The sequence below is a fragment of the Cucurbita maxima genome, unplaced genomic scaffold (genome assembly GCF_002738345.1).
Source record: "Cucurbita maxima cultivar Rimu unplaced genomic scaffold, Cmax_1.0 Cma_Scf00010, whole genome shotgun sequence".
In the NCBI taxonomy this organism is placed as follows: Eukaryota; Viridiplantae; Streptophyta; class Magnoliopsida; order Cucurbitales; family Cucurbitaceae; genus Cucurbita; species Cucurbita maxima.
The window spans coordinates 5,068,687-5,094,737 of record NW_019272026.1 but is presented as its reverse complement, the minus strand read 5'-3'; the positions used below and the strand labels follow the sequence as shown (position 1 = coordinate 5,094,737).

Genomic DNA, 26,051 nt, shown 5'->3' with positions numbered 1-26,051 from the left:
AAGCTAAGTGTACAAAAAAAAAAAAAAAAAAAAAAAAAATTGAAGTTTTTAAGTCTTCAATCCAGTATCTTTTTGTTCTTAAGGTCATCGCCAGATACATAAAGCATTTTTTGCGTTTCCCATACCCCATTGTATACTTAGTCAAGGCTTATTAACTTGTTCCTTTGAATCAATTGACAAGAAATACAAATCTAGAAGCTGTGACGATTTCTGTAATCAAAATTCAAAGTAAGCTAGAGTCAAGGCTCGAAATCAAGACTTAAACTTACGGTGCAATGTGTCTGTTAACCAGCAAAAAGTAAATCCTCCAGAATTTTCTCTCTTTCATAATGCGTGGACACAATTCATAACGTAACGTAGAAATTTCCTGCCACGTTACATAAAAATGGTTAAAAATCATGTACATTGCAACAATGCATGTTATCAACGAAAATGTAAATTCATTTCTCAAGCTCATCCATAATGAACTGTGAAATCAAAGTTCCTCTCCAGTGGGTAGAGAAAGCTACATTCATCTTCACTGGTGACATGTTCATAATAGTAATACCTTGACAGTTGAAAGAACAAGGCTTGCATGCTTTGTCTGCCACACAGTTAGATCCTGACTAATGTTTGAGACTGTGGGGACATTGGACACTTGTGAATCATCTACGCAAAGGGAAATGAACCAGTTTAGAAACAAGGTTTAGGTGATAGAGAAAATAGAAGAACATATTACAGTTATTCCAATTAAGGTCTTCGGATGGTTCATGCCAATGAAAGTAGTTCTTCAAATTCAATGGCCCCCTCTATTGAGATTTAACCTTCGGTGTTCGTCAATTCAGTATCAGTTAAGCCTAACAATCTTCATTTCTAGAGCTTAAATGCTTGATGATCACTGACTACATACTTCCCCTGTGTTACCTCCAACCAATCCCCCTACTGATACTTAGTTCTATGATCCTCAATCTTTCAACCAACTAGCCAAGAGAACGGAGAATTAAAGAAAACGAATCAGTTACCTTCGAGTGGGAAATCCCGAAATGTACTCATGGTGATGCCTTTGACAAAGTCCCTCAGCTCTTCGTTTATTCCAAACCTCTGCAAATCCTCCTCCGGCGTCTATACGTCGGAAGCGTTCTTCTCAAGAGCGCCAGACGACGGAATCCCCCCGACCAAGTGCTTGATTAGATCGGCTCGCTTAGCAGCTTCTGCTTTAATTTGATCAGCTCGCTTCGAGGCTTCAGTAGCGAACTCCTTGGAGCGTTTAGCTGTCACGGAAACGTTATCGGACAAACTAGAGGATCCGATCGTGAGCTCTTGGGAACGCCTTGCAGCCTCCAGAGCCAACTCCTGAGAGCGCTTCGCTGCTTCCTCGGCGAAATTCCGAGCTTTGTTCCAAAAATCCATGGCTGAACCTGAACGTTGAATCTAACTTCGCGCGCTCTCTGCTTCTTCGTTTCGGTCTCGTCGTCGACCGGAGGAGAGAAGAGGAAGGACGAGATCCAGTGAGGGAAGGCACACAAGTTCACGCTGGTCTATGTAATAAATATTGCAAAGTCGCTAATTGGAATATTAAAAATAAAATAAAATATTTTATAAGTTAATAATAAGGACAAAATGAAAAACAACAATGCGGGGATAGCTCAGTTGGGAGAGCGTCAGACTGAAGATCTGAAGGTCGCGTGTTCGATCCACGCTCACCGCATAATTTTATATATCTTTTGTTTTCACGACACGTGTCCGTCCTTTTTTAATGGGCTTTCATTTCATTCCAAGTTAATTTGGGCCTGCTTCACGACTTACAAATGGCTCTATTCTTATTTTAAGATTTTTTTTTTATTATTATTATAATAAATAATAATAAAAGGAAAAGATTAAGATGAGTAAAATAATATTTAAACCTAAAACGAAGGCCCACATTCTTAGTTTAAGTGGGAAGGAAAAGGGAAAGAAGGAATTGAAGGCGGAAGGGTTGGAGTGTAATCCATGTGCTGTGACTTTTGTACTGATACTTATCCATTGGGAGTTCCAAGAAGCTTCCACGACAGTCCCATTCCTTCCTCTTCCAATTATTCTCCAATTCCGCCCTTTCCCCACAGTTTCCTCTTTTACAAACTCGAGCCCCCTTGTCCTGTCTCCCTCTAAAGCTCTCCCCTGTTGACCATTCTTCCACGTTTCTCTGCAACTCTTCCATTCTTCCAACCCCCTCTCGCCACAACACTCACCCCATCCCACTACTCAACGATCTACCCAATGCCTTCCCATTCACTCATTTGAATCTTTTCCAATCTCGAATCCGTCTTATGAACCGCAAAATTTGCCAAAAACCACTTGTGAATTCGAACATAGATCCAGGGTCCTCCGTGCCGGAACTGAAGAACCACTCAAATTTTCACTCTGCGGTGGAAGGTCTCGCCGATTCAAGGTTCGCTTCTTCTGTTTTTCCTCTCGCTTTTAACTCTTTGTGGGATTTTTGTTTCTTGTTGGATTGGGATTGTTTCGTCTGATTTTATTGGGATTGTTCTGAAGCTAATTTAGTGTGAATCGAAGTGGAGATTAGACTCGATTTTTGTTCCTCTTTTGAATTAGGGTTTTTTTTCTTTGTGTAAAAGTTTTGTACTCTGGTTTCTAGGAATCATGATGGTTATGAATGTGATGAGCTCCAAGAGACAAAGGCGTCCAAATGTAAGACTAGGGGAAATTGGGGATATATCTGCGGCTTGGGCTTGTGGGTTTTCTCATAGCACTAGAGATAAGTTAGCTCATAGGGAATGGAAACATGATTTACTCCAAACTGTGGGTGGTGATGATGATGATGATAACCCCATTGTTTTTGGGGACTTGGAGCCTTCAACTCCCAAGCTCACTGTCTCTGAGTTGGGTGCCTCTCCACAAATTTCAACAGAGTTGCAGCAGAATGGAGAGAACAATAATAACCCCAATTCTTCTGCATTGCCTTTGGAATGTCCTCCAACTTCTGCTGGACTGAAGTTTAGTGATGTGACCAGGAAGTGTAGAAATATGAAGCGGCGGGGACGTAGTCGAAACGTTGGCTACGTCGTTCTTGGTGGCAGTTGGAGCTCGAAACATAGCTCAGATGACTGCTCGATGAATGAGAAGGAATGTGAGGGGACACGTAATTCTGCTAATGGTTATGGTGACTTCTCTGATCACCAGACACCAACCACTAGTAAAGAGGAATGTGGCATTGATCAACCCTCGACACGACAAGATCGTGAGTTAAACAACGATTCGCAGTTCATTGGTGAGAAGGGTAGACACAAATCTGGCATTGTGCAGGATCAAATGAGATTAAAAGATGACGATACGAATGCTGTCGGTAGATGGTTAGAGGAGGTGGGATTTGGCAAGTATGCTGGGGTGTTCGAGATGCACGAGGTGGATGAGGAGGCTTTGCCACTGCTGACCATTGAAGATCTCAAAGAGATTGGCGTGTTTTCTGTCGGGTCTCGGAGGAAGTTGTATAATGCAATCCAACAGTTAAGAGAAGGAGGAGAAGGAGAAGAATAAGGTATCTGAAAGCTTAGAAAGCGAAATGCGCACAGAACCACAGAACTGCTCGCGCTCTTTTAAAGTTTATCGTTTGATTGTGCAGGAAAAGACCATGGATGTACATATACCTCTGACATATTTTGTATTGGCTACATGCCTGAACACTCTTAACTTCCTTTTGGCAGTAAAGTTGATGGGTTCATTTTGAAGAAAAATAATGAGATTCTTGTGTTCTTCATTTTGGTGTTGCTGCTATAGAGTTAAACTAGCAATGTTCCTGCATATCCGAGTGTCATTCTTCCCCGGTTTGTGGGATTGAAAGCTCTTGGGATGGAAAGAAAAATGGATTTTCATTTGAAATTTTTGTTTGAGAAAGCCTGATGATATCTTCATGTGACGGGCCTATTTTTGTACTGATAAACGCTTTAAATTTGCTCAGCCAACACATTCTCTGCTTGCACTGTCAAAGTTTAGGCTTGACAAGATGAACCCCAGCAGGATGAAGCGTGCTCTTCATCCAAAGAGGCTCGAAAACGACTTGGTTTGACATATTGTTACTTATCAAACTAAGTACTCGTTAGAATGACTTTCTAAATGTTTCACAATTCTTATCTTCGTCCTTTTTGTTTTTGCACTGTTTCTTTCTGTCACGGTAAAGGCTCGATCATAAGTCATCGTTGAAAAGGAGTGAGAACAACACGAACATAGGGAATATAGGGAGCTAGAGGAGGAACCAACATAAGCAATAAGATAAAAGAGGAAAATAGTGAGTAAAGAGAAACGAGTTAGAAAAACTTGGTGATATCTAATCTAAACACCCTGATTTAGGCCAATAGTATGAATAAAATAGTTATAAAATCTAGTCATTTCCTTCTAGATTTTATTGGAAGAACGCAAGTTGAGTGACTTGAGTCCCACATCGGAAGATTCGCGAAAGAAAGCGTGGCAGCAGAGTATAAAATAGATACAAGAGATCCCATAAAAACTTACTTACCTGGATGAAATCAAAAAAATCAGAAAATGTTACGGGTTGGTGACCACCATTGCACGACGGAGGGGTGCCCGCCTAAGGTCTGCCCACGTGGCAGAGCCTACGTCATGATTTGTTGTAGTGGAGGCCTGCGTTCGCGCGGCCTTTACCTAATTTCGGAGCCCAAGATTTGGCCCATTTACGTATTGGGCTTAGCCGTTCAATTTTTTAACAGATCCTAACGTCCGTGTATCAAATAACATTAAAAAAGTCTTTTTAGTTACGTACACTTGGCTTTTATTTTTTAAAATATTTTTTTTTAGTTTTTTCTATTTACTAAAAAAAAAAAAAAAAAAAAAAGTAATTATAAACTTATTTTTACAGGACTAAAAATAAAATAAAAAAAAAAGCCTAAAATAATGACTCAGCCACTGTATTACGCCACTTTTTGGGGAATAACAAGACTAATTCAGTTAAATACAAAAAAAGAAAATCTTTTCTTTTGGTAATAAGGGAGAACTGAGATTGAGATATATAAGGAAGACTTAAATAAACGAAAAAGACCCATAAAATAATTGAAAATGTAATAAAATGAAAAAGGGGAAAATGGATAAATATTTGATTTAATATCAAAAAAGAAAAAAGATCTAAAAATATAGATTAAAAGTTGGGGATTGGGTGGAAACTGGAAAGAGCTTGGTCTGCATGTGCACAATATGAATGCAAAGCTGGCCAGACGGCGACATTCTTCAATTCCCTCCAAATTACCATCTTGCCCTCCCTTCCCTTCCTATGTTTTCTCTCTTTCATTCATTCTTCTTTTGACCTTCGCTGTAATTTCCCTATTGAATAATATATTCCCTTTTTAATTAATATAAAAATAATTATATAAACTTCAGTTTTTTCGGTTCGCACAGACAAATCAGTTTGCCATAATTGCCATTCCAACTCATTCCACATTATGTCCATTATGTCCATTATCTTAATAATTCATCCAAAATTACCCATTTTATTAAAATATTATTTAAACTTCGTTTTCATGTATTTTCATTAAAAATAAAAAAACAAAAGAAATCTATATCTCAAATAATTGAAATTAAACCCCATGATTGAAGAAAATGAAGGGAGAGAGATAGACATAATTAAAAAGAGAGATATTTATAAAATAAAATAAAATAAAACAAAAAACAAAAAACAAAACAATCAGAGGCCCTTCCCATTTTATATTTAGTGGCCTCTTTGTCTTTGGCACCAAATTTCTCTCTATATCGAGAAGACTAAGACAGATATATACATAAATTTTTGTGCATTTTTTTTCTCTATTTCCCTCTCTCTATATATATTTAATATTTAGAAAGTTTTATTAAGCATTCAAAAAAATTAATATGATTTTATTCCACATAATATTTTGCAAAATTAACGCCACAGTTAAAGTAGAGAAATTAATTTCATGAATGGTGTGGTAAATGATATCTTTTGAGTTGAAATAAATGATAACAACGTGGGTTTGGATAGCTACCCGACCTAGATTCGAAAGAAAAAAACGACAGGACAGAGACGGGTTAGATTTTGAATTTTTGGCAATCGGGCACCCGGATCCACCCTAAACCTAACTTCCCATTCAAGAAAGTACATTTTTCCCTCCTTTTTTCTCTTTTTTTCCCCCTTGTTTCCTTTTTCACGAATGTGATCTTTTGGGTACTTCGGTATTTGTACTATTGTACAATTTTCTCTCATTTTTAATTCTCCTTTTATTATTTATTTTAATAGAAATTTCCATTTTATATTATTATATTTAAATAAAAATAATAATTTATTTAATATAAATTCCACGTTAGCTCAATCCCGCCGCTAACAAACAGTCTCACCGTTTTAAAACGCGTGTTAAAGAGAGGTATCTATACATTTCCCTCTCCAACAAATGTATGGGAGATCATCTAAATTGAAATGAGGGTCGAAATTTTCTAGTTTATATCATTTTGGTTTAATGTGGAAATTAGTGGACGAGTTTATATTAAATGGAAAAATAAATAATAATAATAACACAAATATATTTAAAAAGAAAGATTAAAACCCTAAGCCAAGGGGTTTGCCCTAACTTGGAAGGGAGTGACCCATGAAATCTGTGGGACCCACACTTTTGGGTCTTGGAAAATAAAGACGGTCAGGTCAGCCAAAAATAAAATTACACATCATAATTAATTTTCTTCTAATTATGATAATAATAATAATAATTATTATTATTATTATTATAGGAATATTGGAATTTTTAGAAAAGAGTGGGCCCAAAAATCACATGACAAGTGGGCCCAGTAGAAGGAGATGTCAGTGTCCCCATTCCAACCGACTGGGCCTGAGCCCATAGTTGGTGGCTTACGACAGCGACACCCATTACAATTCCACAACACAACTAACCCTCTCCCTTCCAAACCCATATCTTTTTCCCAATCTTCTTGATTGTGATACCTCCCATCTTTTCTTTCCTTTTTTTTCTTTTATTTTTTTTTTAATTTTTTTTATTTAATATCACGCTTAAAAATAAATTAAATACCAATTATTTTTTAAATGTCGATAGCTCGATCGTCTACTCCATAACCATACAATTGAAGAAAAAGTCTCGGAGGGAAGAATTAGGGTAAGAATATACTCTTCATTTCCAATCTTACTCAGCTAACTGAGAGAAATCTTTCCCTACTATCTCTTTATTACTTGCCTAATTTTAGGGCAGATACTCGTAGATTAAAGACCAAGGTATCTCTAATAAAAATACATAATTATGCAAGTTTATAATTAGGGGGCCATAGGCTAATTAGGATGGGAGAGAAATAGGGTTAGAAATTTTTGGAGAGAGAGAAAGAGAGGGAAAACCTAATATTGGATCCCATGTGCATGTGAACCTGCTTTCTAATTCCCTTTCAATTACGTCCAACCAACCATTCACATATCAATATCACAAATAAAATAAACTATTTAAATTAATAATTAACTCTATTATAAATATTATTCATATTTGTATTGAAATTAATAAATGAGGTTCTTATGTTTTACATGTATTTATAAACTATATCCAAAATATAGATTAATTTTTAATATCATATATTGATATACTATTTAAATAAATAAATATAATATTTGTAAATATTACAAATAGAGTATAGTATAAATTATGAATTATATAAGTTAGAAGCACACGTGGGGGGCGTCAGCAATAGTTCCTCACAAAGACTCCCAGATTGGATTTCTCTACTGTTACGGTCACCCACTATGACGGCCCCACCCAGACGGTTGGATTTTACCCGCTTTTATAAATCAATCTCACAGCCCCGTATTATTATTATTATTATTTTTTTAATTCCATTTTTACTGCCCTTGTAATTTTTCACAATTGTACATTTTTGTTAATTAAAAATAATTATTAATAAATGAGACTTTGGTCTGGATTAATTAATTTCCTTGAAAAATAAAAAGTCAGTATTTGGGCGGTGTGTGAGGAAATAATAAAAAAAATGGAGAGTTTAAATTTCAAACACACATTTTCTGTATGTTGGTGCGGTGGGACCCACATCCATTTAATTTGCAGGCTGTATTTCACCCAAACATTATAAGAATAGAGAGAAGGAAGAGAAATTTTACCATATATTTTTACATTTTTATTTACTTCAGCTTCACAGTTATATAATATTTTTACAATAGTAAAAATTGTAAATTCTCCATAGTTTAATAAATAAATTAAGTGGTGCAGGTGAAATAATAGAATCCGAAGTGGAGAAATGATGAATGTGTAGTGTAGTTCAATAATTACATTTATTGTCAAAAATGAAGAGTGGACTCAATTATGGAACAAGTTTTTTTTTTTTTTATAATTAATTAAAAAAAAAAAAAAAAAAGCATCTAGCTAGGGTTACAGTTACCTGCAGGTCACTAGGCTTTTATTTCACCTCCAATCATAATTAAACACAAAATTTCATTTTTTTAATTTTCCTTTTTATGACGTGGCCTATCATAACCCTGAGCACCATGCACATCGACTCCCTGCACCCCTAATGCTTGTTGACTCTTTCCTCCCCACTATATAAAACCTAATCCCTCCTTAATTTCTTCATATATTTAATTTTATTTTATAAACCCCTTAAATACACGTGGGTAGAAATGTAATTTTGTATGATCTAGTCATTCTTATAAGGTAGACAAACGATAGGTCGGTCCTTTAAATTTTCTCATTTTTACAACGTTTCTTTAAACGACTTAAGAAACATAATTTACCTAATATGAATTAATTACTATTTTTTATTTATTAAATAATACATTGTGGTCTTTTGAAGGGTATAATTAAAAAAGAAAAAAAAAAGTAACAATTTTGATGGATAATTGTAATTTAAGTAGTTAGGCAAAACGACACCGTAGAGAATGGTGGGCGCATTAATTGCATATATTTTCAAGCTCGAAGAAGGTGATGGATCGTGGGTGCACAAATCACTATGATCCTTATTATTATTATTATTTATTTATTTATTTATTTATTTATTTACTTACTATTTTAAAGATTTATAATTTAATATTTTGTTGAATTAAATTTAGGAAGTTTATTAATACAAGAATAAAAAATAGCTAAACACAAAAAATATTCGACAAATCCTGAGAGAATTGGAGAGGTCGCATCGATACAAGGTTGTGCTACCATTCCTCTCGATGCAAAAGAGGATCCTTCTACATACGTGAATTTACATAACTCTTATTAGAATATATGAGTTCTCGATAGACGTTAAAAGGCATTCCTAAGACTCGAGAATTCAACCAATTTAAATTTTCCAACCAAAACCATAAAAGCTAGGTTGAGTTATATATTCTTTTTTTTTTTTTCAATGTAAGTTTGAAAAATCAACAATTCGGGTCAGTTTGCCAGTTGACATTTTTTTGGTTTAGTCAACTCGATAAATTTGAAAAATAGGGTTACAACTCAACCCACTCTACTTTTAACATTAATATGGAGATTAAGAGTATCTGACATTTGTAATATAACTGATGTTAGTGACGTGTTGCGTCTTATAAGATTTTAGTTGTAACATGTATTATAGATAAATATAATTTTTTAAAATTATTTAATAAAGATCAATTCAACAACCTAACTCAATCCAAAGTTGGTGGGTCAGATTGAGTTAGGTTGAGAACTTTATTTGGGTTGCTCGAATTCGGAACCCAACTAACTTAAAATTTCAAGTTGATTTAAAAGATTTTTTTAATCTAATCTGCGTGCACCTATAATAGATGCTGAATCAAAGTTAGACTATTATATGGTAAAAATATTAAATTTTGAGATAACGGGACGTTTTAAACTGAAGGTTCGAGAACGTAATAGGAAAGTGAATAGGGGACGAATGGGTAGAATATTGGGGAATTAGTAGATGTACTTATCCAAAACTTTATGTATAGTGAAAATTTTGAATGATGGGAGGCCACATCCACGCAGGCATATATGATTTGATTAATGTATGGAATGTTGATTACTATTTCACATAAAATTATATAATCATGTTTCTCCTCAGCCAATGAAACCTTGAAACGTGGCAGCGCGTGGTCCATTTGGGCTCGAGCCTACCAGATAAACTAGTGTGGCCGACAAGTCGACAACCGGATTGTGTGGTCGACAAGGACCTCTTCCTGTCGTCCGTCCACGTGTCCTCCATCCACCGCTTGATCTTCCTTTGACCGTACGGTCTTCTCCTTACCAACTAGCCCTCTCTCACTTCCCTTTTTACCCCTCCCTAAACCTTCTATTTCCAAACAATTTGAAATGTAGGAATAAAATTTAGTTTTATATTTTCTTTTAATTTAATTTCTAAGCTATTTTATTATTTCTAATTAATTTTTGTTAATTTTTAGTCACGGCCTTTTAATAAATGAAAATTTCACCCTTTAGAGGTTTAAAATAACGGGATCAAAATGCAATTTGAGAACAGGTTTGATTTAGAATAATTTTAGCTCTCAAGATCGATTTTAGATCAACTAATCCACGGGTGTAAATGATCACGGTATCTACTTTTGAAACGTTAGTAAATGCTTTATAGACCAACCCATGTTCGGATTAACAACGGGTTTAACCCACACTATTTAAGCCCCTACTCTAGACACACGCTTAAATGCTTATTTGGTCCGTTCCAATTCATGGGTAAGAGGGGGTAGTATGGTAAAATTGGGAGGGGGAGAGGGTTCATCTACACGTGAGGGATATAGTAGTAAATTGATATTTTAATAGAAAAAAATTGGACATATGAAGCTGCTCAGGGGATATTTGTCAGTGTTTGGAAGCTGAGATTCAGAGACTCCCTCTGTTATATCAAAAACTTCCCAAATTTCTTTATCATCATAATCCCATCCAACACTCCCACCAATTTTCATTTTTATTTTTTTATTTAAAAAAAAAAAAAGAAAATTGAAATCCCTCGGATCATCTTCAAAGAAATTCTTCTCAGTTTTCCCCCAAATGTGAGTCGGATTTTTTCTGAGGAATTTGTAATTGTTGCTTCGTTTTCTTCTGGTTTTGGCTCCGGAAATGCAAGACATCCACTCGATCGCCGGAGGAAGTCGGTTGTTCGGTGGCGGGGGTGACCGTCGTCTGAGGCCGCACCTCCACCACCACCAAAACCACCAGGCCTTGAAGTGCCCAAGGTGTGATTCTCTCAATACAAAGTTCTGTTATTACAATAACTACAATCTCTCTCAGCCTCGTCACTTCTGCAAGAGCTGCCGACGCTACTGGACTAAAGGTGGCGTCCTCCGTAACGTTCCTGTCGGAGGCGGTTGCCGGAAAACCAAACGCTCCTCCTCCTCCTCCAAGTCCACTCCCGATGTGGCGACGACGTCTCCTCCTCCTCCTCCTCCTCTTCGCGAACGTAAATCCACCTCTCATTCCAGCAGCGAGAGCTCCAGCCTAACCGCTACAACCACCACGGCTGCCGCCGCGGCGACAGAGGCCGTCTCTGCTCCGTCCTCCATTTCAACGTCGGCTCTATTGAGCGTACAGGATAGGAAATTGTTCCCCGCTCCGACTACAAACCCTAATTTCGAAGGTGCGGCGGGTGCGGGGACGGACTGCGGGATTTTCTCGGAAATCGGAAACTTCACGAGCTTGATCACATCGTCTAACGAGACATTGGCGTTCGGATTCGGCAATATGGGGGACGTGACGCCGTTTGCGATGAATCATCCGTTTCAAAATCAAGCGGCGAATCAATGGCCGTCACAGAGAATGATGAACGGTAACGATGAGGTGAAGATGCAAGAGATCACAGGCGGAGGAGGAGGGTACATGGATCAGACGGCACAGGTGGATCCATCAGCAGGGCTTCAGAATAGCAGATCAAGCATCATTGGATTCGGACCGTTAGATTGGCAATCAAACGGAGATCATCAAGCTCTGTTTGATCTCCCCAACGCCGTTGATCAAGCATACTGGAGTCAAAATCAGTGGAGTAGTGATCAAGATCAGCCTAATCTGTACCTCCCGTAAATCACTCGAGACCACAGTCAAGACGACTTTCTTAGCCGACCACCTCCGTTTCTTTTTTCTTTTTCTTTTAATTTTTTTTCCCTAATTTTAGTATATAATTAAAAAAAAAAAAATCTCTCAATTAAAAAAAAAAAAAAATCAAAATCAAATTTCGAAATATAAAAAGAAAAGAGAGATTCTTCTTCTTCTTCTTCTTCTTCTTCTTCTGTATGTAAATCCGCCTATAGTATATTGAATTTGAGCTTCGTTTATGATGAATTTCGGATTTTCGTTGCCCCTATAGGATGAGGAGGAGGAGGAGGAGGATGATGACGTGGAGAATATTGGGTGACGTGGGGGCCACGTATCTCTCTACAAAGGACGAGAATATGAAGGTTTTTTCTCTGGGCTTCGTCTTTTGGTTTCCACGTCACTTGAAACAGTATTACTGTGCTGTCACTGTCACTGTCACTGTCACTGTCACTGTCACTGTCGCTGAGTCTTGTGGTAATAAATACACCTCACTTTCTTCTTAATTACAATAATGCCTCCAATTCTTTCATTGTCGGTATCTCTCTTCCAACTTTGTTCATCATTTTTCGTATAATATTTCACAAATTACCTCCTTAATTTTACTCTTTATTCATATTTATTTATTGTTCAAGTTGTTAATCATATCGTACTGTCCAAATTTTGAACGTAAACATAAGAAAAATTGTTAATGTTTGAGAACTCCCACTGCCCTCTCTGTGGTTGTTGCTTGTGGGGATGGAGATTGGATTGGTAAGTACTCTGCTGCAATGGTCCTGGAATGGGAATTGGCTTGCTTGATCAAGCGAGACCTGACCTGTGAACTGTCATTTTCGTTGTCTCTCCCTTCTTGCTTCTACACAACATTCAACATTCATGATTCCAACTGCGATCTACCCTTCGATTTGGACTTGGCATATGGTGGTGGCTGATGGTGGTCCTTATCGTCATCCGCCCCTGCGCCTGCTTGACGACGCTTCTGACCGCTGCAAATCTTGTGCCATCTGAATTGTTTAGACTTAACCAAATCATGGTGGCAATGAAAGGGATGTAATAGTAGACGAGCAAACTTTGATAAGAAAGTAATACCTAAACGACAGATATGTGTGTGATCCTAGTCGGTTGAAATGAGAACGAAACATTCTTTATAAAGGTGTGGAAACCTCTTCTTAGGACAATATCTGTTAGTATGAGCTTGAGTTGTTACATATGATATTAGAGTCAAGCATCAGGGGTGTGGTAGCAAGGATTCGAGTCCCGAGGGGGTAGATCATGAGATCCAACATTGGTTAGAAAAGGGGAACAAAGCACCCTTTATGAGAGCGTATAAACCTCTACCCAACAGACACGTCTTAAAACTGTGAAGCTGACAGCAATATGTAACATGACAAAACAGATGCTTTTCCAAGCGAAATGGTCCAATGGAGCATCCTTTGGATGCAAAGTTTCTAGACTCTTACACTAGGCACCACTGAGTAAAGTCTCCCAAGTGGAACTGGGATTGCACTAAGCTTATATATCAAACGAACTACTTAACACACCAGGGCTCTAGAAACATCCAGCAATCTGATTATGGTCCTCTTCAATGGTTGAGGAGGATCTTATCTTTGCTGTCGCCATTCATCTCTTTCTTTGTGTTTATCAGTAGGTTCAATCAGCATCAGATTCAGATCTGTAAGCTTCATGTTTTCAATTTACTCCTAAACATACTTCATGTGTGGCCTCTATACTACCAACAAAATAACAGGTCTAACATATAGATTAAGAATATGAAACGAGAGAAGATTTAAAACTCCGAAAGTAATACGTTAATGCAATGTTCACTCGCTACTCGAGACGAAATTTGTAGTACAATGGCAGTACTAGAAATTACAACAGGGAAAACATCGCCTCCATAGTTGTCGTCTTTGCGTTCGCAACGTTTGCAACGGATCAGCTTTTGCCATTCTTTCTGGACTTCCAATCCATTCTGTTTCTAAACTGTGAATTCAAGAAGGCCAAGACAATGATAAACTACATGTTTCAATTTCAATAAATAAGGTTGAAAGAGAAGCAACATTACATACATTGGAAAAGAGAAAGAATGTGAGCTGTTGGTGCTGCTGTTCGACTTAAGCGATGCGCTGCCCAAAGAAGATGACAATGAGGGTCTTAAGTGATGCACCGCAGAGGAACCATCTTCATTCTGATGGTTCTCCGGCGTGTCATCCTCAGCCATGGATGCGCTTCCACAGTTATGGCAGTGCCGGCAACCTGCTGTCCAGTTGCTGCCAAGTTCAAAGTTACTCTTGCTTCTAGCAACTGCTTTGCCTTTGTGTCTGTTTTCATCAAGTATCTTAGTCAATGATCTTGCAATAGAGTTTGTCGAAGCTGCTTCCTTCTTACCTGTAACCTACAGAGTTTTCAGACAATCAAATCATGTCTTTAGCTAAAACAGATATCAATCAAGAAGCATGCTAAGCTAAGCTAAGCTAAGCTAAGCTAAGTTTACTCTCACCTTTCTATCAAGAAACAATATAGGCACAGATTTCATAATGGAAACCTCAGAAGAATAATCCTTTTGTTTCTCATTTACTTTGTTAACGAGGTCTTCCTCAAGGATCTGTGTTGATTCAGTACTTGAAACCGACGACTCCAAGTACTCGGATTCTTCACTTGATTCACAGTCACTTTCTGGTGTATTATGCTTGAGCATGTCAGGGGCGAAACCATTTTCTGTGTCACAATTCTCCTCGAGGCATTTTTCATGTGACATTACCACTTTGTCGATGCAAATATCTTTCACAAATTCTAAGTCGGTTTCTTGAAGGAAAACAACAAGCTCAGGAAACTCGTCATCCATTGAAGTCTTGAATGAACTCTTTGAGGAATACCGGCTGATTCGATCTCCAATTCCTTCTGATTCATTAGGATCATCATCTCTCTCTTGTACAACATAGTTTCTTCTCTTAAATGACTCGACATCGACTTTCCATTCACTCTTCTCCATGCTTCGGCTTTTATGCATATTGTTCACTACCAAATCAGAAAATTCACTCCTCATCTATTCCCTGATGTTGAACAAATAACCAAATTTGTTTCTGCTAATAAGTTTGATCCTTCCAATTCTTGTGAAGCTGTCAATGGATTTGTTAAGCTCTTAAAAGGAAGGAGATTGCATGCAAAGAAGAGAAACAATCATCTTATTTTGAATACTTGGCATGAAGAACAAACGAAGGATGTTCTACTTAATACTATCAGAAACAACCTAGAACAATCAGAAACTGACATTTTCACAAGAAACAGCCCAGGTCTGTACTTTTCTCAGCAGCTAAACAGAGACAGACAGAGAGAAAGTGAAGCTGAAATTACTATGGACATATATATACATATACACACACACATATATATACACAATCATCATAAAACATAAGATTAATGACCATCACCTGTCATTCAGACCAGATCAATCTCCGACCAGACCTTGCCAATGTCAGAGGAGAAGCATATGCAAGCACTTGGAGAGCATCAAGAAGGTGTAGTCTAGAAAACAGTAAGAAATGAAATATGTAATGTTCATCTTCAACCCCTTCTCTAAGAAGATTACAAAGGATGAAAGTAAAAGGTGGTCTGCAAAAACTACAGGCCTTATTAAGCAGAGACATAACTCAAACACATAAATGGCAGGCAACTAAATCACATTTAATGCCCATAAAAGTTCTAACAGTTCATTGACCAAAGACCTATTTGTTGCACAGCCCAATACAGAAACAGTTTCATTTAATATAATGAATATGGTATGTTCATGATGCTCATAGGATGCACTTACTACTTGGAAATATGAATGTATATGCTTTACACTATGAAGATTCATTCAGTACAAACTTAATGAAACTCTTCGGATAATATGGAATACTCAATAATCTTTAACCGGAATAGTTGTCAAGATCGTGGATCAATGTTACCTTGTAGCCAATCACAGTTTCCATTTCTCTCAACGAGAAAGTCCTGGCTAAGCAGTACTCATGAACAAGCCGGAAAATCCCCGTCCCACCGACCACTGGCATTTCCTGGAGTCCGTTCATGATGGGATTCCAGCCGACGACGCTGAACGAGCTGCCGTGGTACGGTCCACCGGTCATTACGAAGGTTAGCGTCATCAAAAGGCTGAACTCATTTTGTTGCGACGACATTGCATAAATCCTCTGAGCACGCCCAATCAACGTCGAGCCCTAATCCGGGCGCCACCGTGAGCGGGTTATCCATCATGAAAATAGACCCAAACATGGCGGCGATTGGGTCCGAACCCGTGTAGTTCGTCCGCCGGCTGGCGACTTGAATCGCGGTGGCGTTCGGACCACTCACAATATCGTGTACATGTAGAACTGAATCCGAGTCACATTTGTTGGATGATATCATACTATTGTGGAGAGTTGTGTTCGTCTAACAACATTAAGGTTTAACGCCTCAATTGAACGAACAACTAGGAGAAACGCCATGGAAAGCAGCGGCCATGGGTGCGTCGTTTCAGTACGAAACCAATTGCAGATTGTATTTTGGTGAATGGTCGATTATATAGCCAATCTGAGTGCAGAATTTTTTTTCAAACCCGTGGAAAGCTAGAGTTCACTGATAATTACATTGAAGAAAATTCTGTTCGAAAATTCAATCGATTTGAAGAACGAAAACATACCCAGAACAATCTGAGCATTTGATTGACCCTCGGCCAAAAATCAGCGAAACTGATCAAAGTCTACAACTAAAAATTTCGAAGTCAAGAGATTGGTGAAGTGGGGAAGAAATTCGGAGGGTAGTGTGCTTGAAAATTGTTGGATCGTCCATCGTTCAACGGTGCGTCTTTCATCCGCGACCAGCAAACGTGGCGGGAGACTAGAAACATGGGGCGCAAGTCTGTATTATTATTTTATTATTTTATTATTTAGAGTAGAAGGCCCAACTAATAAGGCTATTTATGAATGCCAGACTACAAGGCCCGACTACTTGGGTTTTTAATGAAGGCCCGCCTAATTGGGCTTTGAATGAAGGCCCGACAAACTGGGCTTTGAATGAAGGCCCGACTTATTGGGCTTTTAATGAAGGCCCGACTTATTGGGCTTTTAATGAAGGCCCAAATAATGGGGCTTTTTATGAATGCCAGACTATAAGGCCCGACTACTTGGGTTTTTAATGAAGGCCCGCCTAATTGGGATTTGAATGAAGGCCCGACTAACTGGGCTTTAATGAAGGCCCGACTTATTGGGCTTTGAATGAAGGCCCAACTAATGGGGCTTTTTATGAATGCCAGACTACAAGGCCCGACTACTTGGGTTTTTAATGAAGGCCCGCCTAATTGGGCTTTGAATGATGGCCCGACTAATTGGGCTTTGAATGATGGCCCGACTAATTGGGCTTTAATGAAGGCCCGAATAATTGGGCTTTAATGAAGGCTCGACTAGTTGGGCTTTTAATGATGGCTTGACTAATTGGGCTTTTATGTAATTGGGCTTTGAATGATGGCTCGACTAGTCGATTTGAGGTTGCTGGCCTGCGAAGCGAACATTTTCCCCGCCAAATTCTCAGGCATGTGTAACGGACTCCGGGGAGAAGCTTCATAGAGAGGTCGGCAATGGAGGAGAGTGAGAGGGAAACCAGTATCAAAACCCTAACCGGAGAGTCCTCGACGGTTTCTGTTTCCGGCGGCAGAACAATTTAGGACTTCAGCTTTCTACTCAGGGGGAATTTCCCCTTCTCAACCATTTCCCCTAATTTTTACTTCTTTTTCAAGGAAATGAACATCTCTCTCTCTGTCTCTCCATTAATTTTCTGTTCTTGTTGTGTTTTTTTCCCGATGATAGTTCTCATTTTCGTTCTAGGGCACTAAATTGAATCCGCAGAGTCAAACTAATGCGCGTCGCATTGACCATGGCGAATATCTAGTTCTCATTTCATTTATTAAAAAGGATTCTTCCAAATCCGAGCAACGCGATCAATATGAACAAGGGTCCAGTGTTTCGAGTGGAATCTCAATTTCTCAAATCGCTGGTTCTGTGTGGTCCGACATGGTGCAGGATTTATCGTATTTACATGACTGTTCTGTTGAAGGGAGAGAGGAAAATGAGGCTTATCGTGAGATAGGGGGTTTGGAAGTCGGAGGCGTGGATGCTGAACTGGTAGCGACATGGTAGTTCCAGTATCTTAATTCGAATGCAAAAGGTGAAAAGGGTTTTGTTTATAGTGACTCGAAAGGGAATTTAATCGTCTCCAACTGGGACGAACACACTTGTGAAATTCATGGTATCCAAGTTTTTGGATTCATTGGATAGTATATCCAACCCACGTAATGGGAATTGCATAGTAGCAAAGCAAGCATTGAGGGAATCACGGAAGAAGATATTTGGATAAAATTCATGGCATTTATCCTCCCTAAAGTCACCAACCAAGCAGAAATTTAATTCTCTTCGGGATTTTAGTCTTCAAATGCAGGGTAAAGATAGGAGAGGTATTATTAGACAAAAGGGGGGGAACAGAGATTTAGTGAATATGCATATTGTTGGATTCCCTATATTTTTTCCCCTTCAAGAGTAGCTTGAAAAAAATTCTGTAAGCTGAAAATTTTCTGTGAAAGCAATTATAGGTAAGAAAATGTGATGGGTGACTGGAGGTGTTGGTTGCCAATGAAGATCAAATGCTTCTGCTGGTCAACTTAATTAGAGAGCCTCAATGCAGCTGAAAGGATGCAGAAAAGAAGCTCTTATATACTTTGCTGCTACGGCGGTGCATCTTGACTGAGAAATCAGAGTAGACTGTGAGACATCTGTTCTTCCATATTCTTTTCTCATGGAAAGCAAGGTATTATTTAGATTTTTAGCGAGTTCTTTTAACATTCTTTAATGAATTGATTTCTATTTTGGAGTTTACTTGTGGTTATGTTTGTAGTTTAACATTTACTTGAGAGGAGAAACCATGATATTGGTGTATACTTGTGACTGGTTGGGAAGTAAATTCAGGGAGATACTTATCTTTATTTTTGTGTATGTGAAGTTCACTAAAATATAATTGAATTGGTCTTACCCAAGTCGTCCCCATTAAATCTGTTGTCATTCTGATGAATAGCTCCATATAGAAGGTGCTGGCTGAAGTAGCCGTACTGTGCTGGCAAGTGGCGACAGCGCACCCTCTGTGCCAGCTGAGCCCGTCAGCTCTCCGCCATTGACTTGCCAATTGTGATGGGCGTCGAACAACTTCATACAGAACTTGATCAGAGTATAAGTACTTGCATGTGATTTGAATTTGATTTCTGACTTTGATTTGTTTAAAACTAAAATATAATTTTGGTGATATATCTCTTATTGATTCAAGTTCATGTACCGCCATGTTTGCATAGGCGATTCACAGGTACATCGGCAATTGGAATATCAAAGCCATCAAGAGGACCCAAACTTGATTCAGTTGAAGCACATGAGCATATGTATGAACAATAAATTGATTTCAATTACATCACAGCTAAAATGTTCTGAACAAATTATTAAAGAAATTGACAAGTGAATAATAATCTGTAGCTTGCAGATCATGAGGGGAGTAAAAAGAAGAAAATCTACAGCTCGCTGATGGGAGAAGAAGAAGCTATCACCAGCCAAAAATGGATTCTCAGAGCCATTTTCCTCGTTACATTTTAACTTCTCTAATGTATAAAAATCATCCCTTTTCTTCCTCTTCTCAAGAAACTGGGGTGGAGTAAATAAAATCTCCTACCATAGTCAAAATTGTCTACTTTTTGAATCTACAGTGAAAGCATTGGTGGAAGATGTTGGTAGTACAGTTTTAACTTGTAATGCAATCTTCAAAATAAGGGTGGCTTTGATTTAAGTAACGTTTCCAGAGAGGCCTGTACCTGGTTATGGCCAGCTTCAACCAAGGCTTCATGTTCCCATTGAAGTGAATTACAGCTGCACTCTCGATCAAACGGTTGTCGATGTTTAGGTCGTAACCCAATCCTAAGACATGCCATCTCCGGTCGAGTGGTTCCGTTAGCCCATAGAAGGTTAATAAACCAGGAGGAAGAGTCCCTGGCTTCCAAAGCAAACCATCAGCATTTTGTTCCTGCCAGTAATGATACCGAGCAGTTACGTTTGCTTTCCTCCATGCAATTAGATCGAAAACATTCATTCCAAACGCCCATCCGCACGCCTGTGGATCAAACTTTGAGCTTATGATTGAGTTAGAGAAGTTCAAGTACTTGTAGTAACGATGAAACGCTTCGAGACAGGTTTCAACCACGCCATTCACGTTTCCATGCAAATCAACAGAAAATAGTGGCGTGAGGTCTTTCTGGACTACGACATCGTCGTCAAGAAAAACTACCTTCTCTAGCTGTGGATAGATCTCTGGAATGTAAAACCGAAGATGGTTCAACAATAACATATATTTCGGGTTTCGCAGTTTCGGATCAACTGCCAAATCCTGAAGCCCTCCAAAATAATACGCTCGTGTATTCGGATCGAGCATTTGTTTCAGAACAGGAGCATAAGAGGCATTCAGCCAAGAGAAGTCCTCAATCTTTTGGACTTCTATTGTGGATCCTTTAAAATCATTGCTAAGGAACCAAGTCTGCATAGCTCCATAGTTGATCCCGTTCGTGACAATGTGGAAGACCAACTGTTTCGGATGATCAGCACTAGAAACTGTGGAATTGACAACGACAGACGTTGCCAAAACGTTGTCCGAAAATATGCAAAAATGATACAGATTATTATCCACGACTCGCTGCGAGTTTTTCCTCTCATCTGCCATTTTTTGAAAGGAAGGATATTTCATCCAATCAGCTATGAGTTTCACATTTAGGCAGTGAAGACTCTTCGGAAGAGCTTCCGCTGCAACTTGCCCGAACACAGTGCTTTGCACCGTGGCAGCATTAGCCCGCTCTTCAAGGGCTTGAATATGAGACTTCATCGTCATTATTGTGGTCGAAATATCATAATGAGCATCTTGTGCCTTGAATATCAAAGAAGATAGGCTTTTGATTATGGGCTCTGCTTCCTCTAGAGTGATGGGTTCCCCTTTCATCACAGCTTTTGAAAGCAGCAGCTGGGAACTTCTGATTTTAGAGCTCAGCTCCCAAGCAAGATGAAGATTGCTATGCTCTTTGGCGATAACTACATAAGCTTTGGCAAGTGTGATTTGCTCTGCCAATTGTCGGGAAAACGATGTAGCGCTCGATATTTCGTCAGTGAAATTTAATCTGTCATGAGCAACTCGTTCAATTCTTGAGTTTCTCTCCTGGAAAAAGTCAGGAAGTCAACTAATCAACATTCAAGCCATCCATATGCAATGAAAATTTGTTTTGAATGACTAAATGTATATTTCGGAGTGATTTTCCAGACATGTCTTAGTAATCATTGTTTGGATATGAAGAGATACAACTTGAGCACTAGAACAATATACACACTTTTTTTGTGTGTTCCAATCCTAATCTTTTTAGAAAATAACAAGTTGTCCTATCCACTTGGTCGTGGCTGATGGCCATACATGTGCTTCTAAGGTGAAATTAGGTGTGTCAAGGTATTGTGTGTCACAATCGCACGCTTGTGGCAGTGGGACAGTGATTGTGCGACATGTGTTCTAACCTAGTGAATGAGTCAACTAAGTGAAAGTCGAACCTTGCAAACAATCTTAACATATGATCGAGCCTCGAGTCACATTTGAGAGAAATGTTTTAGACAATGTGAGTACGAAAATGAGTTGAAAACAATTTGAAAAACTAATGTTATAGGCTAAAAGTGAATAAGCAACAACCATAGCTTTGATAGCATATAACACAAGTAGGAAAAATTGGCGACTAATCACATCCCCTATAGTATGTTTTGGAGCATTTTAGCCCTAGCAAGCGTAGACACGGTTAGGGTGAACGGTCACATCCCCCATACTGACATGACAAGAATAGTAAAGGCCTAACTATACATGAAAGTAAGTAAAAGGGATTCGGAACGGACATGCAGTCATAAACAACACACCCTAGACAAACATGAACGGCATATCCGACACACAGTCATAGAAAACACGCCTTAGACAAGCATGACCGTGTGCATCAAAGATATATAAGTTTATTTAAGGGTGTCACAGATAACTACTGATTCGGGTCATATTAGCATTTGCTGATATATATATATTTTCACTCCTATTACTATCAGTTCCGTTTCCCTTGCCCTTCTTCAGGCTATAACTAAGAGTCGAGCCAGAAACAATCATATGATATTTCACAATGCCTTGTATGAGAAATATAAATTTCAATTTCAATTTGCTTTCAAGCATTGATGTTCAATCAACAGTGTTGATGTTCTAAACAGAACATTCTAAAACCATGAAAACGTATTCTTCCAATTACTTCAACGAGATATCGACAATTTAATAATAAAAATCCGATGCATCCCCGAGATCTATTTTTCTTAACTCTATTATATCTCTCGTTTACCCACAGCGACTTGACTACAAATAAAGCTCTTGCTCATTCTTTGTTACTCTTCTTATAAAAGAGAGAATTTAAAGCCATGACCTCATTGCTTCGCTTCATTTTTGTAACCGCCCAAACCCACCGCTAGTAGATATTGTCTCTTTGGACTTTCTCTTTCGGGAGAGGTTTCCACACCTTATAAGTAATACTTTGTTCCCCTTTCCAACCGATGTGGGATCTCACAATCCAACCCCTTGGGAGCGCAGCGTCCTTGCTGGCACACCGCCGAGTGTTTGGCTTTGATATCATTTGTAATAGCCCAAGCTCACTACTAGCAGGTATTGTACTATTTGAGCTTCCCCTTTCGAGCTACCCCTCAAGGTTTTTAAAACGCGTATTCTAGGGAGAAGTTTCTACACTCCTATAAGAAATGTTTCGTTCCTCTCTCCAACCGATGTGGGATCACACAATTCACCCCTCTTGGGGCCCAATGTCCTCGCTAGCACACCGTCCGATGTTTGGCTCTAATACCATTTGTACCATTTTTAAAATGCGTCTGCAAGGGAGAGGTTTCCACACCCTTATAAGGAATGTTTCGTTTCCCTCTCTAACCAATGTGAGATCTCACAATCCGCCCTCTTGGAGGCCAACGTCCTTGTTGGCACACCGCCCAGTGTCTAACTCTGACATAATTTGTAACAGCCCAAGCCCACCAATAGCAAATATTGTCCTTTTTAGGCTTTTCCTACCGAGCTTCCCCTCAAAGTTTTTAAAACGCGTATGCTAGGGAGAGACTTCCACACTCTTGTAAGAAATACTTCGTTTCCTTCTCCAACCGATGTGGATCTCACTATTTTACTTCCAATCCATCCACTTCAAACTGCCATAGCCAACCACTTCCATCTCATTGGCTAAAGAGTCCAAACAGCCAATTACCTCAATTCTCACATCAAATCAGAGTAACTTCCATTTCAAGGTTTAAACAACAGAAATAACAAAAAGGTCTCCTAATTATTTCCTACCAACTCCAAAGTTGTGGTCCTTTGTGAAAGTAGAATCACCCAAAATAGACTCATAGGTGCAGTAAACAATCGAAACAAACTAAACTTCTCTATATATTAGTCAAGCCATCTGAAATACTCTTTTACAAATTTGATATCCATAAATGTATACAACAAAAAAGGCCCAAGTATAATGACAACCATTGATACAAACTCAATTATTATCCAACCTCGTGATTCCTAATTGTACAAGAAAAAACAATGTAAGCATCCAGGGAAGAACAGTGAAGGCATACATGAACAACAACGTAATTAAGATAATGTTGAGCTCAGAAACCTCAAATCAAAATAAGAACACTTGAATTCAATGATGTAACAGCAGCAGAGTGAGCAGTGATTCAGCCAAACACAAGTATGAAGACATCGATTCAATCGAAATCAAGAAGCTCAAAACGTAGAAGTAAGTGAAGAGAAGAAGGTATTACCAGGACGGACTGTTCGATACGATCTTCGCTATGGTTATGGTGAACTACAAACAAAAGGAGTCCTACGATTGTGAAAAGCCCAAAAAGCGCCCAGATCCAATGCGAAAACCTCCGTCGAACCGGGCGGCGAAAGTCGGTCGGCCGCCGCCTCATATTCACGGATTACTAACCCCAATTCGACACGAAATCAACAACCGGAACCGACCCAGATTCAATCAAAAGACACAATAACTTCCAGTATATCGACTGTTTTGCTCACTAAAACCACAGTGGCGCTTAATCTCGATCAAGTCAATACACCCTCTTCAGTTCTGAGAAATGCCCACCTTTTTGTTCAATCTAAAAACCCAATAGAAGGCAAAGAATAAGTACCCAGAATCAGAATCAGAATTCCACAAAACGGTGTCTCCCGAAAATGAAAAAGGGTCTGAATGGGGCATAGGCTAAGGAAATGCACAGCTCTTGGGAGCATGTGCGGCGGTTTTGTAGTTGATGAGCCAGCGAGGCTAAGTCGATTGGTAATTACCATCCAAAAACGCCATTGTTGCCACGCACCGCCCAATTACATAAAAAATTTACGATTCCTTCTGTCCCCACTAGGGATTTTTCAGCTTCAACTGTTGAAGATCCTTTTTTCTTTTTCCCCTTCTTGCGTTAGGTTTGATCTTCCATCCCAACTTTCTTTTTTGGATAAAAATAATATCTTTGTCTTTAAATTGAAATTTTGTTTTGGTTTAGTCTTTTAGTTATTTATTTTTTAAGTTTTTAGTGGGTTACTCGAATAATCTAATAAGATTCACAACGTATGTTAAATTGGGTTGGGTTGTCTAATTGGGACGGGGAGATACTTAAGAAACAAGAGTTGGAGAAGGATGGAGAGAGTGCAGCCAGAGATCAAATATGGAGAGAGCGCAAGACATGAAAAAGAGATCAAAGATATAAAGAGCACGAGAGAGAGAGAGAGAGAGTGACAGATTGACAGTAGAGATGGAGAGAGAGTCAAGCACAACGTGAGAAACGAAGAAAGAAAATATATTCTCCAGGTGCTGTGAAAAACAAACCATGCCCTGCCGCCGACACAACATTAACCTTAGCTTCCTGTTTGGTTTCTGAGGACCGTTGTCTGTAGCCTGAAACAACTAAGCGATGACAAGCTCTTCTAATCTGGCATGGTTTACAATCCCAGCTTCAGAAAGAGTAGGGAAAGACTGTAGCCAAACAACCCACAAGAAAATATGGAGTCTTTTCCAACTAAATCTTGAGGTGGGGATTTTTAAATTTTAAGAGCCTTAACTACAGACCAGAAGTGTATGATGTGAAGGGCACAAACTGGGGTTAACTACCTGGCCGAATGCAACTGGTTTTGATCGAGTCACTCAAAATTATCGGGCTAAAATGTGTTCAGACAAAAGCAAGGATTAGTCATTATAGTCGATCGGTTCCTTGAACTAATCTCGCTCGCCTAAATTTACTTTTCACTAGTTCGTAAGACCTACCTTTGAAAATGAAAATCTAACTACGGGAACAAAATAGTTGAGTCATGCTGAATATAATATAAAACAAGTTGGGAAGGATTCCGAGATAAAATGGTGTTAAAATTTGATGTCCGAGTATGGTCCGGTTTGGATATACTTGTTTGGGAATTTGGCTCATTCCCAAAATATCCCTCCCTCCGATTTGAATGTGTCGAAAATAGACCTAAAAACAACCCAACAGTTACGGTTGTTTAAGATATATGTGACCACATGCCAATGTTGAACATTTTTTTAATTTAAAAAAACCATTTCTCGTTGTAGGGGTGGGTGGTTCATTAATGGGCTTCAACTTCTTGGGCTCACCAATTCAAAACCCTTTTTTTTTGTTTTAATACAGTAACTAATTAAAGAATAATAAAGTGGAGTGGAGGAAGTATTCGGCAATTGATAATTGAGGTCGAAATCAAGTTGGATATGAGTGTTAGACGAACGCGACTTGAGCATAAGCTCTTATGGCTTTGTTTTGGGCTTCCCAAAAGGCCTCATTCCAATGGAAAGTGTATTCTTAGATTATAAACTCATACCATTCCCTAAATTAACTGATGTGGGACTTTCATCATCCAACAATGAGAACAATAACAATCAAGTCCAAAACACCAACTGAATGAAAGAGGCAAGTCTCG

General features: G+C 38.6%; 5 protein-coding genes, 2 non-coding genes and 1 pseudogene across 15 annotated transcripts; 4 read left to right on the top strand and 4 right to left on the bottom strand.

The window, feature by feature from the left end:
* Positions 1 to 265: 265 nt before the first annotated feature.
* On the bottom strand, positions 266 to 1,350 carry LOC111485337. Its single transcript, XM_023132168.1, has 3 exons — positions 1,002 to 1,350; positions 548 to 648; positions 266 to 367 (listed from the first exon to the last, which is right to left on the bottom strand). The coding sequence occupies exons 1-3, from the start codon at positions 1,030 to 1,032 to the stop codon at positions 266 to 268; spliced, it is 234 nt and encodes a 77-aa protein (XP_022987936.1). The 5' UTR covers positions 1,033 to 1,350.
* A 264-nt stretch (positions 1,351 to 1,614) lies between these two features.
* Positions 1,615 to 1,687, top strand: TRNAF-GAA. The gene has a single exon. It is a non-coding gene; the product is annotated as a tRNA-Phe (tRNA).
* A 234-nt stretch (positions 1,688 to 1,921) lies between these two features.
* LOC111485334 lies at positions 1,922 to 3,733 on the top strand. The gene is made up of 2 exons (XM_023132159.1): positions 1,922 to 2,407; positions 2,615 to 3,733. Exon 2 carries the CDS (start codon positions 2,620 to 2,622, stop codon positions 3,511 to 3,513), a length of 894 nt encoding a protein of 297 aa, XP_022987927.1. The 5' UTR covers positions 1,922 to 2,407; positions 2,615 to 2,619; the 3' UTR covers positions 3,514 to 3,733.
* Positions 3,734 to 4,481: 748 nt separating this feature from the next.
* LOC111485892 lies at positions 4,482 to 4,635 on the top strand. Its single transcript, XR_002718777.1, has one exon. It is a non-coding gene; the product is annotated as a U1 spliceosomal RNA (small nuclear RNA).
* Positions 4,636 to 10,742: 6,107 nt separating this feature from the next.
* On the top strand, positions 10,743 to 12,513 carry LOC111484876 (dof zinc finger protein DOF5.4-like). Its single transcript, XM_023131510.1, has one exon. The coding sequence runs from the start codon at positions 11,016 to 11,018 to the stop codon at positions 11,970 to 11,972; it is 957 nt and encodes a 318-aa protein (XP_022987278.1). The 5' UTR covers positions 10,743 to 11,015; the 3' UTR covers positions 11,973 to 12,513.
* Positions 12,514 to 13,484: 971 nt separating this feature from the next.
* LOC111484874 lies at positions 13,485 to 16,013 on the bottom strand. 9 transcript variants are annotated; one of them, XM_023131503.1, is made up of 5 exons: positions 15,926 to 16,013; positions 15,410 to 15,503; positions 14,479 to 15,119; positions 14,048 to 14,373; positions 13,486 to 13,961 (listed from the first exon to the last, which is right to left on the bottom strand). In XM_023131503.1, exons 3-5 carry the CDS (start codon positions 15,022 to 15,024, stop codon positions 13,844 to 13,846), a joined length of 990 nt encoding a protein of 329 aa, XP_022987271.1. In that variant the 5' UTR covers positions 15,025 to 15,119; positions 15,410 to 15,503; positions 15,926 to 16,013; the 3' UTR covers positions 13,486 to 13,843. The 9 variants fall into 9 exon arrangements, with proteins under 9 accessions (XP_022987277.1, XP_022987271.1, XP_022987270.1 ...); XM_023131502.1 differs by having other exon boundaries at positions 15,410 to 15,590; positions 15,926 to 15,999; XM_023131509.1 differs by lacking the exon at positions 15,926 to 16,013 and having other exon boundaries at positions 13,485 to 13,961; positions 14,479 to 14,996; positions 15,410 to 15,864.
* On the bottom strand, positions 15,665 to 16,475 carry LOC111485041 (annotated as a pseudogene).
* Positions 16,476 to 19,427: 2,952 nt separating this feature from the next.
* On the bottom strand, positions 19,428 to 24,554 carry LOC111484873 (probable galacturonosyltransferase 11). Its single transcript, XM_023131499.1, has 2 exons — positions 23,894 to 24,554; positions 19,428 to 21,236 (listed from the first exon to the last, which is right to left on the bottom strand). The coding sequence occupies exons 1-2, from the start codon at positions 24,044 to 24,046 to the stop codon at positions 19,782 to 19,784; spliced, it is 1,608 nt and encodes a 535-aa protein (XP_022987267.1). The 5' UTR covers positions 24,047 to 24,554; the 3' UTR covers positions 19,428 to 19,781.
* Positions 24,555 to 26,051: the final 1,497 nt, after the last annotated feature.